Below are 19,815 nucleotides of genomic sequence, written 5' to 3'. Positions count from 1 at the left end.
TAATAACTTAATTATTTTTATGCAGGATATATTGTATCCCAAAAGGCTATTTAAATACTATATTGTTCAGTAGTATATTAATTTAGGGTAATTAATGTACCATGAAGTTTTCATTGCTGATAACAACTTCTCCACTTGCGTTTCTTCTTGGTGTACCTAATTTCATTATCTTATCTTTGTAATTCTTTCTAGGGCAAGATTTATCATATTAGGTGTATTAATATATGCATTTTTATTATTATTATTATTATTATTATTGAGGATGTTCAAATCAATTTATGACGTATCTCATTAGTCTTTGGAGACGACCAGACCAATTCTAATGATCATATCTATTTGTGAAGGTAAGTAAAACAGCAATCGACATATATAATCATAATGGATTTGAAATTTAATGAATGGATATAAGAATAGGATAAGGATTATCTTAATTAATTATTGATTTGACAGATAAATGAAAATCAATACACTGAAGGGTCCCTTCCCTACCACTAGTGAATTAATTGTTTGAATATGTATATAAAAGCTTTAACATCCATGACCAAACAAACATGTATCACAAGACTTTGAATAAGAGAATCAAAATCTTGAATTTAAATATATAGCAAATAGCAGTAGAGAAAAGAAGGGATATATTAGATGAGCTAGATATTATTGTAGAAGGAAATGGCTTTGAATATTATTCTTATTCTACCTCATGATGATGGTTTTGAGCTTGAGACAGTTGACCTTGTAAATAAATTAACACTTCAAAATAAAGATCAAAAGAGTGTCGGCCACCTTCTTCTCATCTGGCAGCCAAGTACTACTCAAAAATTCGGCGCAGTCTTGTTCTTAATTCAACTAATCTTCATGTTTGCCTTTATAAAAAGAAATAAAGTCATTGCAAAGTGCAAACTCTATGAAAGAATGGAGTGATGAGGTTCACGGTGGCAAGTGGGAAGCTAAGCGGCGAACTGTAGCGGAATGTACAGAAAAAGGCCACGTAAAAGAAAGCATTATTGAAGCATAAAGCTGTAAAGGATGCTGAGAAAGAGCAACAAAAAATTGCAGTAGCTGATTATCTTGGGATGCCTTTACCTTTTCTCTGCGTGTGTTCCCATGCCAGCTACTATCCCATTTAATTTTCTTTGTTCTTTCTTAGCTAATTACCTTCATCATCCCACTTTAATTTGTCCTTTAATTGCCTTAACCCTTTCAGCTCATCATTCACTGTAATTACTGTCATCTTATGATAAGATATCTACTCAAAAAAATGAAATATCATTGGGGTTAGGTCGACACATACTGCTGAAAAGGCATATCTATTTAGATTCTATTCCAATGACTTTTTTAAAGGAAAGTGGACCCAAAATCTTAAACTGGGTCCATGTTGGTAATCCAATTGAGTAGAGTCTTGAACAGATATTACTAAATACAAACGCAAATATCAGAATTTTTCATGAGCAAGCATTTATCATAGTCTGGCCTTCGGCTGGCACCAAGACCACTTCCTTTTTTTGGGAACTTTCATGATGCCTCCGACATACTTTAATTAGGCTGACAACACTATGGGTACTCAAACTCATAGTTTTACTATATAAGAGTACATAAAAAAAAACATGAAAATATATGTTGTAATTGATTGACTGCCCATCTGAAACGCTTGCATGAAGAGGCAGAGAGCGTGGTGCAGCCAAGGATGACTTGCCGGCAGTATTAATTAACTGCCGATTTGCCATGCAGTATTAGAGTATGCCTTTTTGGCATGTCCTTCATATTTGCGGCCGGCAAGAGTGTCCTTGGCTACACTACGCTCTCTTCTTCTCATGTAAGGCCTCTATGGACAAAATTATGCATCTATATATATTAATTCCTGGCGATCAAGAAGTAGTTCGAAGAATTAATTAGTGTCTGTCAAAAGAGCCTTGCCTGAAGATGTAGAGAGTTGAACGCAGCCAAGGATGACTTGCCGGTATTCGCAACAGCGAACAAGAAAAGAATACCAGCAGCTAGCTAGCTGATGATCAGTTCCCGGCAAGTTGTCTTTGGCTACATTTGATTCTCTTCTTCTCATGTAAGGCTTCAATTGGCGTTTAATTAACTTCTGCAACAATTTGGCGTAGCTGATCGCTGCTGCGTATAGTCATGAACAGTACTCCCCTATGCTAGCTTTTATATATATATATGTGTGCGTGTGTGAAGAAACGTGTCCCATTGATGGTGTAGCTGATCGCTGCTGCCCCACGTTATCTTTGGCAATTTCATGTAAGATTAATTAATTATATGATTTGTCGTTGTCACTCACTATTCCAAACAGGCATAGACAAAAGCGAGGAGCAGGTGAATATGCAATAATCATGTGGATGTTTACGTACTTCATCACCATGCGTGCTTGTCATTCTTTGTCTCTCTTTTTCCTCTTCTATATTTTTCTTTTTTTTCACTTTATCTCACTTTTTACTGCAGCAAATTGAACTTGTACTTCGAGAAATAAAAATCCAACGGCAGGAGAAAAGCTTGGAGGGAATGGAAAACGACAGCTGTCCCACACCTCACCGAAAAATAGCAGGGATTCAGGAAACTCACAGTGATGAGACATTATGCTGGAAAAAGAGCATGGATAATGTCAATCTACTTACTGGTGAGATTTTCATTTGAACCATATATTCACACAAAAACAAACACCGTGTGTTACGGACGGTTCTCTTTTGTTCTCTACGATATAAAGTTGATTAGCTAGCTGTCTTTCAAACTAGCTGGCTAGGTAGCATCGTCTGATTGATTTGGTTTTGTTGCAACCTGCCACCGCCTATCTACAGAATTTTAGCCCCACCTGATCACAGTGATACGTACCTTGATCTTGATTAATTAATTGATCTAGCCCGCATTTTTAAAGATTAACTGTAAATGGTTTCATGAACAGCTTCCCAGCAACTAGTGGAAGAGAAATTACTTTGCCATTGATCAGAATTTGAGTGGCTACTAACAGCGAGATCATAAATTTTTGATACAATTTAAGAACTAGTCCAAAGGAGGGTTAAGCGTGCAACCCCAAAATTTAAGTGGTATTAATAAGAGGACAATATTATAAAGAATATTGTATGTATCATGCATGAGGTAAACCCGTATAAATAAATCATGTTATAATTCACTCAGATTTATACCTGTTCATGAGTAGCCCAATGGTAAGGGCGAATCAAGGGGGGCATGGCTTCATCAACCAACAATCCCATATTTGATTCCCACCCAGGATGAGTATCCCATCAATATATAAAGCTGACGCAGCGAATTAGCGTAATAAAACAAGGCTAGCACTCGGTTACATTTTTAGAACTGATAATAAGTCTCAATTATAGAAACTTAAACCTTAAATCTGAAAAATTCATTCAATATTCTATATTTTCAGAAGAATAATATGTTCATAGAGGGTGGTTACAACCAACGCTAACAAAACTCTAATTAAACAAGGAAATAAAATCCTACTTAAACACGAAAATTAAAACAAGAAATCTAACTGTTGACTAAATATAAAATAAAAAAATAAAATTTAACTAAATTAAAACTTCCTAAATCAACTAAACTCCTAATTAAAATAGAAAACTACTTGAATTCATAATATGAAACCCTAAATAAATAAGAAAATCAAATAAAGAAAGGGAAACAAAATTAAATCTTAATTTAACACTATTTTCCTTACATCATACTCCCCCTCTTAAAAATAAACTCGTCCTCAAGTTTCAATCTAGTGGGTGATACTTGAAGTAGAGTAATAAGTCCTCATTTGGAGCAAATAAATATCCTTTGTCATTGATCTTCCGAGGAGAGTTGTCACGCACTATAGTCTTCAAGTCGAAATTGAATGTCATCGATGTTTCATCCTTTTGATCCTTAACTTGTATGTAATCTTCTTGCTTAAGCTTCTCCTTTAGGACAACTTACTTTTGCTCAAGCTTCTCCTTTAGGACAGTTTGCTTTTGCTCCTGTTCAATCTTCTCTTCTTGGAGAACTCGTTCAGCTTCAATGTCTATTTTATGCTCAATCTCCTTTGATGTGTGATCCTCAATTTGTAACATCTCAAGATCTTCTTTGACTTTAAGAATTTCTTTAGGAAGTGCTTGATGCTTCTTGTCTTCTTCCATAACTGGTGAGGCATGTATTCTCTGAAGAAGAATTCTTTTTTTTTTTTAATTCTTAATTGTGATTCTACATCAAAGGTTAATTGAAGAACATCAAACAATGTATGGTCATGTCGTAAATCAATTTGAGCTCGTATGTTTACATTCAACCCATTAAAGAATCTTAAAGCTACTCTATATGGATGTTCATTGTAGTCAAGGTGGAGTAACAACTGTCAATATTCAGCAATATATTTGTGGACAAATCTCTGACTCTGATGGCATCTCTGGTATTGTTGGAACAAGATCTGTTGAGATTTCTTGAATATTTTCAAAATATCATGTAATCTCTTAATTTTGTCAGTTTTAGGATACTCATAATATTTTTGATATCCTGTAATCTCTTAATTATGTCGATATATTGTAATTGACATAATTATGAGATTCTGTAGATTGTATCTCCCCTATATAAAGCCTATAACTATCAGTGTAAATATCAATGAATTGAAATATCCAATTTTTCACATGGTATCATATCCACTCTCTGATCTAAAAAAAAAAAAAAAAAAAAAATTCCTCATTGTAGAGCAGTCACCAAAAGAAATCACTAGCAAGTAAACATCCATCCAGTCGTCGTCAATCCAAGAAGGAGAAAATGACACAATCAATCAAACCTTCAACTTTGGTCACCGGAAAACACCATCCTACCCATATCAAACCTGCCAAATACACATATCAACCATCTTCAATCAAAACCATCAACCTCAAACCACACCATCAAATTGCCATTTCAACATCACCAAATTTATCTAATCATCAACAGCGAAAAAAAAAGGGGCATTCTATTGATGTCTCAACCGCTGCTGTCTCAAACCTAATCGCGAAAGAATCGGCGTTCTGCTATTGTCTCAACCGCTGTTGTTGCCAATCTAGTCAAGAAAACTCTGATCTTCCTTTGATCTGTTGTTGCCGTCATTAATTTGCCACCGACAACTCCGACTTGCCGTCGATTTGCTGTTGCCATTTTCCTATCACAAAATGAGAAATTTTATTGGCATCTCTTGTTAATAGCATTAACAAAGCAATCAACTCAGCCGTGCCATCTAATTTTGCGTCAAGAGCATACTTGTATTGCCTTTTTATATACTATACACAAATAGGCCATCAAATATGAATGGTTTCGTGTACAGGTGCGCATCATGTCAGCTCGTGATTGGATGGTTACATATACGTTTGTCCTACTGAAAGACCTTCTAATGGTACACTGGTTTCACTCAACAAGGGCATGGTTATAATCATGGAAATGAAAATTTTTGTAAATGAAATGGGACAGCCATTTTGAAGCAGCAAAGCAAAGTATCGCCGTGGAAACCAATGTGATCCTAGCAGTTGCTGGCATCTTGTGCTTAGTTGCAGCGACGACCCCTATGGAAATTATGGACACGACCTGCAGTGCAACCTCAAGTAAACCAAGACCTTTATGCGCCACGCTACAGCTGCGACAATTCACCACATGAGACCAGTACCTGGAAGAAAACATGAACAACTATCAGTATGAACATGAGTTAAATTCTGAAGATTAGATTCGAGATAATTAATTGCAAACTTGGAGGTTACCTATCCATTAGTTGCTCTTTGGGAATGGGGGGAAGGGCAAGATCGAATTTGAACTTATCTCCCCAGTTAATTTGACCACCTGAGTACTTGTTCAACCATTTTCTGAAAGCAACCACATTGGCATCGGATTTTGTTGGCACAAAACAAGCCTTTTGCCAATTTGAAGGGCCTACAGCCATTATCTTGCGCTCCTGAATGGTAACCGTAAGATCAAGAAATGTTTCAAAAATAATTGGTGTATAGCAATCAGAAAAGTATATCAATTCTTTGGAAGAACAGGCCAGAACAATAGTAGAACAAAAAATCTTGAAAAGTGATTTAATTAAAAAAAAAAAAAAAAACCTCTTTTAACTTATTACTTATAGATAAGCCCAATTAAACTGGCATTAAATATTTGTACTCTGCGAAGGGTATTACCTCCAAATGAAGAAAGTACAAATCTGAATCAAGAACAAGATTTTGGTTCAAATGAAATATCCATCTAGGAAAAATTCGGTCAATCCAAACTGCAAAATTTCTTGGAAAGCACCATATTACTCTGCTTTTCCCTGGGCTAACTGGAACACAGATAAAGATTAGAACAACCCTTCGTTGCACAGGAGGCTCCTGAACCAACAAAAATATATAAGCAAAGAAAGAAATCCACACTGCAGTAAAAAGAAAAGAAAATCTCATTTGAGCTAAAAGATAAAAGCCTGCTGCTTTTTACTTTTTTGTTTTCTGCTGGTGACGCTGAGCCATTTCTTCCATCAGGTACACTACCTTCATCTGTAACAACTTCAGGAAAAGCGTAATAAACACAAGGAGCGATGAATTTGCTACCACCCCATGCACGCTTTGAAGTGAAACCGCTTATTCCTAAGCCTTGTGCGCTCATTTCAATCGGCACACCTCCTTCTTTATCAGCCTTAACTGTGAAACAAGTCAAGAACTTAGTATCAATCATTTGAAGAATTCCTAAGTGTGGAAGCCCACATTTGACTGACTTTTTTTTTTTTTTTTTACAATGAATGACGTTAGTCAATCATTTACCGGCGTCATCTAATGAGACCTGTAGTTTTTAAAAATGTGGACGTCCGCAAGACTGACAGACTGTATAAAGAGATATAGAACATAATAAGGAAAAGTAAAGTTGAATCAGCAGTTCTTATCTGTCTTTGGCTTGTGGAATTCTCATTATCTTATAATGTGCATATGGCACATGAGCCGGGTCCATTAGATTTTCAATTAAGACCTCATACCTGAAAAATTCCTTTGAATTCAATCCCTTTTTTTCAGCAGATGGAATAGAAAAATAGAAAGTGTGGCAGAGGATAAAATATATATTTTTGCGTACCCGTAAGGCATGTCTCTATTTCCAATTGATTTGGTGTATGAAGGGTCATCCATTTCTGGCATGTTTGGAGGTTTTTTCTTCAGCAGAATATCTTTGTATTGTGGTTCAGAGTTTGGCCAAAACCACACAATACCATTCTGCACAGTGCTTGGATAAGCATTTACACATGCTTTCTTGAATGTGTGAACCTGGAAATTGATCAAATCGTCAATTAAACTCGCATTTCACCAAAAATTCATCACTCTAAATCATGAAAGTGAAAGAAAAATCCATACGTAGCTCAACATTTTCAACCGAGTAACAAGAAATTAGCAAAGAACATCAATGAGATAGGGCAATATGAAATATCTTAAGCCATTTTGCACCCAACAATAGCATTTAGGCCTTGAAATATCCTCGATCTCCTGGACCGAACAAAAAATGCAGGGAATCCTGACACTCAAATATGGTTAGAGACTCAGGGAGAAATTAAAACATCATAAAAATTCTGGATCAGATTGGCTGAGCAACTAGATAAGCTAACAAATATGGTCCCGTAATAGTAATTTATCTCTAAGATTGCGAACCAAACTGAGCGTAGAAAAGTTCTGAAAGAAGAAGAAACTGGCTGTATCTGATTGATAAGCAACAGCAATTCACTGATAAGCTTGGAATGAACAGAACCACAGCAATAACAACTACGAAGCACAAACTATAACTTCATAAAACCTCTTCATCAAATTGGTCTGCTATCAAGTTAAGTGATCACCAAACGAAAAGCATAAGAAGACAATAATCAACACAAATTCAATGATAATCCGAGAATCAGAACAACAACAAAACATAAATTAAAACATCATAAAACCTGTTGATCAAATCGACCAAACACCACGATAAGAACCACCAAACCAAAACCTTAACCGGACAAACAAATTCATTTTTAACATGAGAATCAGAAACAGCAACAACAATGCGCGAACCATCAGAGCATCATATAACTGCTTGATCAAATTAAGCTGATACTACGTTAAGAAACCATTAAACCAAGACCTTAACCTAACAGTATCTAACACAAATTCACCATTAATCACAGAATCAGAAACAACATCCAATCGCTTAGATACTACATTAAGATACCACAAAACCAAAAGCTTAAGAATCACAAGCAAGACGCCACCATCAAGAACAAGAACAAGAACAAGAACAAGAAAAATAAATGAAGCACAAGGACTCTTACCGGAGGGCCATCAGGGGGAGCCTGGGGGATGAATTTACAGTCACCAGAGCCGTTGAAACACCAACCATGGTACACACATTGCAACCTGCCCCACTGATCGATCCTCCCTTCTGACAAAGGAGCCAATCTATGAGGACACGAGTCGTCAAAAACTCTCCATCCACTCTCATTCTTATCCCACCACACCACCACATCAAGCCCCAAAACCCTCTTAGCATGTGGCACTCTCTTGTCCAAGTCACACACTGGCATCACGGGATACCACTGCGCAAACCAGTCAAATTTCTCTCCAGTTTCAAGCTCATCAACATCAACGTCAGCTGAGACTGTTGTTGCTGCCGCTGACGATGAAAGGGTTGTGTAAAGTTTTGATTTTGATGGCAAGTTTTTGTGAGTTATTGAGAATGGTGAAGTGGTCAACAACGGTTTTGTGAGTTGTTGAAGTTTGTTAAGTGAAGTAGTTGACTTGTGAAGTGCAGGGAATAAGGAAGCTGTTAAAGCTTCCATTTTGTTGCTTGTTTTGAAAGGCTGTAAGAGAGTTGAATGTACAAGTTTGAGAAAATTTATTTATTAAGGATGTTTTGCTAGTTGGATGGATAATATGTGGAAGACGTTTATATACTTTTTGTGAATGAAAATGAGTGGATGGCTCTGCTTGTTGCTTGAAGCTGAACTGTTACTGTCACCGTATCAGAGGTGGAGAGAGTATACAAATTATTTGTTTATTTTTCAAGCCTTCAGTATTTCTTTTATTTTCTGCAACATTACAAATATCATTGAATGTGATGAGTGATGAGCGATGACTGATGAGAACCCACTCCCAACACTCAACCAAAACAGTAACATAATAACAGCCAGCGGCCAAATAGGAAGAAAGTGGATGTGTCATATGTGTATTGATATTCAACAAACGAGTTAACGAACTTTTCTCACCCAAATAATGTTTTAAAAGTATTTCTTATCCGTAAATTTTGAAATATCATTTTATTATCTAAATTTTTATTTCAACAACGGACAAAAAGCAAACTCAATCTAAGTTATTAAGACTTTTAAATAGAGGACGCCAATGAGTTTTTTTGTGACGGAGGTTGAATTTTAGTGATTGGAATTATCAGAATTTGACTTGAAATGGACCGTTATGTAAACCTTATTCGCTCAATTCTCGGTGATTGGCAAAGTCAACGAGAGTAGAGTTTAAGGTGTTTTAATAAGTGATTATCGGGGAAAAGAATAATAATGGTATGAGGTCGCACAAATGCCACAATAAAAAATAAAACATAAATTTAGATAATAAATTAATATTTTAAAAATTTATGGGTGAAAAAATCTCATTAAATCATTATTTGGGTGGGAAAATGTCATTTACTCTTCAACAAATTGATAAGAATGGCAGCAAAACAACAAAATACACCCAACACATCAACAAAAGGACAAAATCAAAATAAGAAAGGAAAAACAATGCTGGACTTCGAGGGTTAGCTCCTCCCAAAATTCCCTATCTTCTTCCCTCCTCTAATCTGCTCTCTCCCTCTCTTTTTATCCTCAAGCTCAAGCTCTCTCTCTCTCTCTCTCTTCCTAACTGAATTCCTTTGCTGTCCCAACCCCCAATCAGCACTTGTCCCAGCCTAAATCCATGGAAGTTTCCTGCCAACATCCCCTTAATCCACTACTGGCTACCTTATTTCACTTTTCCTACACCCTCATTGTCCAGGTCTTATCAGAATGTTACTGAAATGACATCAAAAATATCCCAGAACATAACTAATCCCAGTTGTTAAAGTAATCAACTCTTCTATTAAGGTCATAAAGTCCATTCATTTCTCGTATAAATCTTGTGCATTTGTCAAATAAGTTCCGTTGAAATTTGAGAAACTTCATACCAAAGTGTAACATGTTTTTCTATATAACTATATGTAAGTTACATTGATCTTAAATGTGCAAACATGGGAGATAAATCATAAATGTTATTTACATTCTTTAATCAGTGGTTAGAAACTGATTTCAGCGAAGAGCGTGGTTATAGTCATGATAATGAAAAATTTTGTAGATGAAATGAGCCAACCATTTTGAAGCTGCAAAGCAAACTACTGCCAGTGAGACCACGGTAGTTCTCACGGCCGCTGACATCATATTTTGCTTGGTGGCAGCAACAATCCCAATTGAGACAATGGAGATGACCTGCAGTATCACCTCAAGTGCATTGAGACTCTTGTGTGCAGCATTGCAACTGCTGCAGTTCACCACATGGGACCAGTACCTGCAAAATTATGAACAAAATAACAACAATTCAGAGTTCTTGCAAGCGACAAACTTTACAGAACTATCGAAATTTTTTGTTGTCCTTAATTTTTTCGTTCTTAAGGCACACATGAAATCAAAGTTTTAATGGTAAGAGTACAGTGTTTTGGTGTTCATAATGTGCCTAAAAAAGCCGACTGTAGATATACGGGGAAAACGTTTGATAATGAAGCATAAAAGCTCATTTGTTATCTGTGCTTTCATTACCTGTCCAGCAGCTGTTCTCTTGGTGGTGTTGGTGGAAGAGTGCCATCGAATTTTCCTCTCCAATCAATTTGACCACCTGCATATTTGTTTAACCATCTCCTGAAACCAACCACAAAGGCATCTGCCTTAGTAGGCACAAAACATGCTTTCTGCCAATTGGCAGAGCCGAAATCCATTATCTTACGCTCCTGCAATGACAAAACCAAGAGTCAGGTAATACCATTGAATATCAGAAGCTGGTCCTACCGCTAACGCTATATGGTTAATTACAACTGGAAGCAAGAGCAACAATGGACAGGGGTTCAGTTCTCTTATTGTCAGTTCTCTTATTGTTGAAGAGAAGACCTTCAAGCGTACACTTGAATGCTCGCGAGAGTTTTGAGAAGTCTCAAAATTTAATAACAACATACATTAACAGCAGTCCACTTGGTATTTAACATGAATGTAGATAAAGATGGAAAAGATATGTGCATAGATCTTGAAAAAGAAAAAAAAAAGGTTCCACCAACTGTTTGATTTAAAATAAAACAGAAAATAGTTCATGCAAAATGAGGTGGCGCAGTGAGAACAGCCATTTTGCAGTCTAGTGCCTACAAGAATGGAAAATCACCTTTCCAGTAAAAGAGATGGAAATTACCTCAACATGGAGAAGATATAAATCTGAATCCAGAATCAAGTTTTGTCCAATATGAAACATCCATCGGGGTACGATTTTATCAATCCAAACCCCGAAGTTTCTTGGGAAAGTCCATATCAATCTGCTATTACCCGGACTAACTGGAACACATATAAAAATCAAAGCCATTCGACGTTGCTCTGACTGCTGCAGCAAGTAAGATGTAATTGGATTTTAACTGAAAAAAATAATAATAAAAAGTAAAAGTAAAGTGGAAAATCAGCATCTATCAGCTCAAGATAACAAAATCTATTGACTTCACCTTTTTGGCTTCTGCCGGTTGTGCAGATCCATTACCTTGATCCAGATCAGAATAAGCATAAAAGATACAAGGTGCAATAAATTTGCTACTGCCCCACTCTTGCTTCCCAATGAAACCATTTTTGTCATATTGCTTAACACTCAACTCAATTGGTCTGCCCCCCTCTCTGTCCTTCTTCTCTGCTAAGCAAATTTTGTATTGGACTTATATGTCTATAGAGGACAGAAATGAATTAAAACAAGGTTTATCCAGAAGTTCTTATCTACCTTTGGGTTGCCGAGTTTGCATTATTCCATAATGTGCATATGGAACATGGGATGGGTCCATAAGATTTTCAATTAAGACCTCATACCTGAAAGTGCAATTAACTTAGAACTTAAAAAGAAGATCGTTTCTTAAATCTAACTGGTTATTCATACCTTCGCAGTAAAGATATTCCTTTTCAAAAAACAAGAATCAGCAATAACATCAAGGGTGCTGAAGTCTAGAGAAAAAGCACTTTAAACTTCAAGTACAAGTTTATGTAAGTAAAAAATGGAAGACCAGGTTTTGACATACCCGTAAGGAATATCTCGATTTCCCATCAGCTTTGTATATGAAGGGTCATCAAGTTCTGGGAGGTAAGGTGGTTTCTTAGTCATAATAATATCTTTGTACTGAGGATCAGTGTTAGGCCAGAACCACACAATGTCATGGTGCACAGTACTTGGATAAACTGCTGCGCATGCTTTCTTGAATGTGTTGACCTGCATAATTGGATGAAAACATCAGTTAAAAGTCTTTTTTTTTTTCCCAGAATTTTATAACGAAATGTTTATTCCACCTTTAGTACATCACCCTTATGTTCTCGTGAAGGACAAATGATAAACATGATTATATTAGATATTCAAGTCGATAAATACACAGAAACTGAGATTAATGATTGGTAAAGTAGCAATCTCCATTTCATATGACACATAAAATCTTTTATATATGCATGATAAAATCTCAAGAATTCACTCTAGTCAATAGTTTCTTTAAGCTCGTTTTTCCCCTTTTTTTTTTAATTATTATTATTCTTTGGAATTAGAGATCTTTTAGTTCTAAAAAACACAATATTACATTCTAAAGCCAAATTCTTCCCTGTACCTTGAAGAGGAGTATGAGAATATAACACTGTCATGCCATGTTCCTTTTAATGCAAAAAAGCAGTAATGTGGCAGGGGAATGGAATATATTTTAGCAAGTGGAAAAAGGAAAAAGTGAACAACTTGTTAAAAGCATAGAAGAAACACTAAACAAGTTAGAATAATTTGACAACCTTTTACTACAAGGAGAGAATTAAACTGATAGTTCATCTCAACAGTCCTCACATAAGAAAACTCTATACAAACTTAACCATTGTTTAATACCCAGAAATCCAAAGTCCCCCAAATAAGTGGCTCTAAGGGAAAAGAAACTTAAGTGTAAGAAAATTAACCAGTTTCTGAGAGAAATTGATAGTTGCAATCAGCATACCAGGTCATTATGACACCCATTTGACAAACTCTTGATAAATATTCTATTAAATTATTTCCACCCATACCAATCATAATGGTAGTTGACTAGATGAAAGAAAAGGCCAATACATAGACATTATTAAACGGACCTATAGATAACATGATATGCATTCAAATTAAACTAGCTAAGCCTAAACATAGATTCCAACAAACCAAAACTAAAGCAACGAAATAGCATACATAAGAATTCTTCCACTTAAAGTTGAGGAAATTTACTCCAAAAGTTGAATCTTGATACATAATCGTTCATTTTTAAACTTACCAATCATTATGGTGATTCATTAGATCAAATTTTATTGGAAGGGCATACTAATAAAAATGATACGCCTTCACTACCGAACAAGGTAAGCCTATAAGAAGAAGCCAACAAGCAAACTAAAGCAATAAAAATATCAAATATAATAATTAGTCTATTGATCTTCCACTTAAAATTGAATCTTCAAAATCAAGAGAACTTACAGGAGGGCCATCAGGAGGAGCTTGAGGGATAAACTTACAATCACCAGAACCATTGAAACACCAGCCATGGTACACACACTGCAGCCTCCCCCACTGGTCAATTCTTCCCTCAGACAAAGGAGCCAATCTATGAGGACACGAGTCATCAAAAACTCTCCATGCATTCTCATTTCTGTCCCACCACACCACCACATCAAGCCCCAAAACCTTCTTTGCATGTGGCTTTCTCTTGTCCAAGTCACACACTGGCATCACTGGGTACCATTCTGCAAACCACTCAAACTTCTCTTCTTCTACTTCGGCTTCAGCCTCAGCCTCCAGCTGTGGCTCATAGGGCTGCGCAGTTTCTGATAAAGTGGTGAAGAGTTTGCATGGTTTTGGAGGGTTAGTCTTGTAGGATGATGAGAATGGTGAAGTGGGGAGGAAAATATTGGGGGGTTTGTGGAAGGTTTTTGTTTTTGGGGTGTTAAATGAAGAAAATGAAAGTAGTTTGAGAGCTTCCATGGGATCAGTTTGAGCTCATGCACTTTGAACAATATCAAGTGATGAAATTAAAAGAGATGTAAAGAGTTAAACAAAGTTGAGGCTGTGAATGGCAGCTGAGACTGAGAGTATTATAAGAAATGGACGTTAGCTTTTGAGGCCATGAATTGGCCAACATGCCATAAGAGACACAAGTTTGGGGTTGTGGTTGTTTTCGTGTCAGAAATAATTGTCTAGACTTTCTCAATATTTCTAAAATATTACGTAGTCTTTTAATTTTGTCAAGGATACTCATAATATTTTTAATATCATGTAATCTCTTAATTATATCAGTATATTATAATTGATATAATTATGAGATTTTATAGATTATATCTCCCTTATATAAAGCCTGTAACTATCAGTATAAATATCAATGAATTGAAATATCTAATTTTTCACATGGTATCAGAGCCACTCTTTGATCTAAAATAAAAAAAATAAAAAAAAAAATTGCTCATTATAGAGCAGTCATCGAAAAAAATCACCGGCAAGTAAACATCCATCTAGTCATCGTCAATCCAAGAAAGAGAAAACGACATAATCAATCAAACCCACCAACCAAACCTCCAACTTTGGTCACCGGAAAACACCAGCATGCCCATATCAAATCTGCCAAATACGCATATCAACCATCTTCAATCAAAACCATCATTCTCAAACAACACCATCAAATTGCCATTCAACGTCACCAAGATTATCCGATCATCAACAACAAAAAAAAAAAAAAACCAGCGTTTTATTGATGTCTCAACCGCTGTCATTGCCAACCCAACCGAGAAAACTCCAATCTTCCTTTGATCTGCTGCTATTGTCACTTATCTGCCACCGACAACTCCAACCTATCGTCGATTTGCTGCTGCAGTCGTCTCCAAAAAAAAGAAGTTTGTGTTTTTTTATCTTTCAAATCTCTTATTCAATTTTTTTTTTCTTTTATCTTTAACAAAAAAAAAAAAAAAAAGCCAAATAGTCAAGGAGTCAAAATAAAAAAATAAAAAAAAAAAAAAAAGCCAAATAGTCAAGGAGTCAAAATAAAAAAATAAAAAATGTGTGGAGAAATTCTACACAAAAAACCCGGTTCCAAATTTGGAAGCAAGTTACTCAGAAGTTAGACGAGAGGCGACTAAACCCGACATGCTCAACAAAAATAAAAGTTCTACTAATGCTGTTGTGGAAAAGAAAGCAGATGTCACACAGTCCTCATCATTTGTAGCCACTGCTGGAAATGATGGTAAGTCTTTACGTATGTGTACATCTGTTTCTAATAGTGCATGGATAATTGATTTTGGTGCTACTGATCATATGACATTTGATTCTAGGCATGTTTCTAATCTTAAGTCATCCTCACAAAACTTTGTTTCTACAGCCAATGGTGAATCTAACCAGGTCCTTGGAGGAAGGATCATTAACCCTTAAAAACTCCATACACTTAGATTCTGTCTTAATTGTCCCATCCTTAAATTATAACTTGTAGTCAGTCTCCAAAATAATCAAAGCCTTATCTTGTGAGTGATTTTTTGGCTTGAATTTTGTAAGTTTAAGAACATTCAAACTAAACATACTATTTGTCATGGTATTAGATGGGGGCAATTGTATTACTTGGATTTAGAGTCAAAAAGCTCTTCCATGTTACAGCAGGCTTTGACAGTAGATTACTCTAAAAGGGATAAACAAAAATTTGACATCTGGTTATGGCATCGGCGCCTCAGACATGCTTTGTTCAGTTATCTGAAGAAACTTTTTCCAAGTTTGTTTGAAAAAAATGATATCAATAACTTCTGCTGTGACATTTGTGAACTATCAAAAAGCCATCAAGTCTCATTCCCAATAATATTAAACAAAAGTCCAAGTCCTTTTATGCTTATACATTCAAATGTTTGGGGGCTATCACAAGTTACTACTTTAGGTGGATCCCGTTGGTTTGTTACCTTTATTGATGACTGTACAAGGATGACTTGGATATATTTAATGAAATCCAAAAGGGAGATTAATTTGCTCTTTCAAAGATTTTTACAAAATAGTTCATACGCAGTATAATGCACAGATTCAGGTCCTCTGAAGTGATAATGGAGGAGAATATCAAAGTTCATATCTTCAACAGTACTTAGCAACACATGGTATCATTCATCAGATTAGTTATCCCAACACACCCCAACAAAACGGTGTTGTTGAGCAAAAAAATAGGCACTTATTGGAGGTCATTCGTGCCTCATTAATAGAAGCTCACATGTCATTATCTTTTTAGGGAAAAACACTTACTTCTGTAGCCTACCTAATCAATCGGGTACCTTCTAGTTCTATTGGGTTCCAAACACCTTTTCAAGCTCTTGGTAAAGCAGTGAATGCTCCAACGGTCCTGAACTTACCACCTCATGTTTTTTGTTGTATCGCCTTTGTTCACCTCCATAAACATCAATATAACAAGTTGTCTCCTCGTGCATTGAAATGTGTTTTCGTTGGGTATGCTGTTCATCAAAAGGGATATCGATGTTATCATTCTCCAACTCAACAAACGTTTGTGACGGTGGATGTTGTTTTCCATGAAGAATTAATGTATTTTCCTTCTGGGTCTAAACTTCAGGGGGAGTATTGTGAGGAAGAAATTTAGACTCTTGACTATGTTGTTCAAGATATGGGAGACTATGAGTCACAAACTAGACTTGTTGTTCAACAAGAAGATGAAGTGGATGATGAAAATGTGGAGGTGGTATCAAACCCGTCTATAGAAACTTCTCAGTCCGAGTCTCTCAAATCCTGGTATGTCACAACCACCATCTGTTGAGAATATTCTTGATTTAGGTCTAAACCAATTAAGTCTAAACCAATTAGGAAATAGTTACCACCACGTAGTACTAGAGGGATTCCCAAACCAACATACGAACCTAAGCTATCTAGTAAGGTCAAATACCCCATGAGTCATTATGTGTCTAACCATCATTTGTCAGAATCAAATTTGTCATTTATGAATCAATTATCCACTGTATCTATTCCTGACAATGTGCAAGAAGCCTTATCTGATCCAAAATGGAAAGCTACCATGAATGAAGAGATGAAATCATTACAGAAGAATGAGACTTGGGAACTTGTTGATCGTCCACCAGGAAAGAAGACTGTTGGATGTCGATGGGTTTACATTGTGAAGTATAAAATTGATGGTATGATTGAACGATTTAAAGCAAGACTAGTAGCAAAGGGGTACACCCAAACTCATGGGATAGACTATATAAAGACATTTGCACATGTAGCCAAAATCAACACAGTACGTGTCTTGTTATTTTTTGCTGCAAACCTGGATTGGCCATTACAGCAGTTTGATGTGAAGAATGTTTTCCTACATGGAGAATTGTCAGAAGATATCTATATAGATCCTCTACCATGGTGTATTCTTCCAGAGAGGCATAGCCAAAAGGTTTGTATGTTAAAAAAGTCATTGTGTGGGTTAAAACAATCTTCGAGGGCATGGTTTAGGAGGTTCACCAAACCTAGGAAGTTTTTTGGCGACCATCAAAGCAATTCAGATCACGTACTGTTTCTTAAAAAATAGCAAGGAAAGATCACTGCACTTATTGTGTATGTGGATGATATGGTGGTTACAAGAAATGATCCAGAAAAAAGGAAGACTCTATAAAAGTACTTATCAGAAGAATTCGAGATGGAGGACTTAGGCTCTTTGAAGTATTTTCTCATAATCGAAGTGTCTCGATCTAACAAAGGTATATTTCTATCACAAAGAAAGTATGTCTTGGATGTACTGCAGTCAGCATGTCAACCAGTTAATACACCAATTGAAGAAGATTTAAAATTAGGAGTCGAGACTGATCAAGTACCAATTGACAAAGGGAGATACCATAGACTTGTGGGAAGATTGATGTACTTGTCTCACACTAGGCCAGATCTTGCTTATGCATTGAGTATAGTCAATCAGTTCATGCATAATCCTGGAGAGCAGCATATGAACGTAGCTATGCGTATCTTGAGATATTTAAAACATGCTCCTAGAAAGGGAATCTTATTTTCTAAAAACAAGGACTACCAAAATATGAATGCATATACTGATGCTAATTGGGCTGGAGCAGTGGATGATATATGATCTACTTCTGGTTATTTCACTTTTGTAGGAGGTAATCTAGTCACGTGGAGAAGAAAGAAACGGAATGTTGTGGCATGCTCAAGTGCTGAAGCAGAATTTAGGGGAATGGTACTTGGGATTTGTGAAGCCTTGTGACTAAGATTTCCACTGCAAGATTTGGGCTATCAATCTAATCAACAAATCCAGTTATATTGTGACAATAAAGCAGCATGTGATATTGCTCACAATCCAATTCAACATGATCGTACGAAGCATGTTGAAGTAGATAGATTTTTCATCAAAGAAAAACTAGGTGAAAAGATTATTGAATTGCCCAAGATTCGATCAGAGGATCAATTGGCCGATATTCTTACCAAAGCTGTCTCCAAACGTATTTTCTTACAAGTTTTAGACAAGTTGGGCATGTGTGACATCTACGCACCAACTTGAAGAGGAGTGTTGAAATTTCCTGAATATTTCCAAAATATTATGTAATCTCTTAATTTTGTCAGTTTTAGGATACTCATAATATTTTTGATATCCTGTAATCTCCTAATTATGTCGGTATATTGTAATTGACATAATTATGAGATTTTGTAGATTGTATCTCCCCTATATAAAGTCTATAACTATCAGTGTAAATATCAATAAATTGAAATATCCAATTTTTCACAATAATTTCATACCAAATTTTGGTTAAAAGTCACTTAATTGGTTATGTAATTTGATAATCTCTAATATATTAATATTATCATACAAGATATTATTTATCCATGGTTTATATGGATGAATAGGCAATATTACCTTATAGAGTATCAAATTTTCGTAAGTTATATAAAGGGATGATCCAATGGTACTAACACATTGTCAAGATATTATGGGATTTTGTCATTTACTCACTTCAAATAGTAAGACTTAAAACATGTTCCTCTTGAGTCTTGATCCGAACTTGGTTATTCATCCTTATCAATGATCAATAAAAAGGACACGTTCGAGCCTCACTATTTGAGGTGGAAAGGAGACAAAAATCTCACAATAATTTGACAGTGGATCGGAGTGTTAAATCAATCCTAAACCATTAATTGAACTTGACAAGTGTTCTAGCCCAATTAAAGGGTAACTCATGTCAATTTTATCACAAATTATTGGACCCATAAATTTCAACTATACTTATAATTCTGAATAAATTTTGTACGAAGTTCAGTACATTGAAAAATAGTTTTGATGATTCTAAAAATGGTCAATCTTTATAAATTTTTGTAAGTTATATTATCTGTTTTGGACCCATTTATACTTCACTGAAAATATTTTCAAAAAAAAAAAAAATGAATGAATTAGTCCTAAATATGTCATTATAACAATATTCAAAAAGTTCATAAATGAAGCATAGCAATCAAGTGTATACCATTTGCTTATTAATGCACGTTAACATTTTCTTCATAAATCTAACTTTGATACATCAAAAGTTACTTCATTAATACATCTTTTCTTAGATTTTTGGTCCCAAAAGTTATCTCT

General features: G+C 35.6%; 2 protein-coding genes across 2 annotated transcripts; both read right to left on the bottom strand.

Annotated features, from left to right (window-relative positions):
• Window positions 1-5,204: 5,204 nt before the first annotated feature.
• Window positions 5,205-8,773, bottom strand: LOC116121049 (protochlorophyllide-dependent translocon component 52, chloroplastic-like). The gene is made up of 7 exons (XM_031407003.1): window positions 8,267-8,773; window positions 7,051-7,238; window positions 6,866-6,955; window positions 6,424-6,628; window positions 6,132-6,320; window positions 5,715-5,905; window positions 5,205-5,623 (listed from the first exon to the last, which is right to left on the bottom strand). The coding sequence occupies exons 1-7, from the start codon at window positions 8,771-8,773 to the stop codon at window positions 5,368-5,370; spliced, it is 1,626 nt and encodes a 541-aa protein (XP_031262863.1). The 3' UTR covers window positions 5,205-5,367.
• A 1,407-nt stretch (window positions 8,774-10,180) lies between these two features.
• Window positions 10,181-14,210, bottom strand: LOC116121048 (protochlorophyllide-dependent translocon component 52, chloroplastic-like). The gene is made up of 7 exons (XM_031407002.1): window positions 13,707-14,210; window positions 12,268-12,455; window positions 11,976-12,061; window positions 11,710-11,888; window positions 11,409-11,594; window positions 10,772-10,959; window positions 10,181-10,523 (listed from the first exon to the last, which is right to left on the bottom strand). Exons 1-7 carry the CDS (start codon window positions 14,208-14,210, stop codon window positions 10,268-10,270), a joined length of 1,587 nt encoding a protein of 528 aa, XP_031262862.1. The 3' UTR covers window positions 10,181-10,267.
• Window positions 14,211-19,815: the final 5,605 nt, after the last annotated feature.

Source organism: Pistacia vera, unplaced genomic scaffold, assembly GCF_008641045.1.
Source record: "Pistacia vera cultivar Batoury unplaced genomic scaffold, PisVer_v2 Contig958, whole genome shotgun sequence".
NCBI classification, from domain to species: domain Eukaryota; kingdom Viridiplantae; phylum Streptophyta; class Magnoliopsida; order Sapindales; family Anacardiaceae; genus Pistacia; species Pistacia vera.
This window is presented reverse-complemented; position numbering and strand designations above follow the sequence as displayed.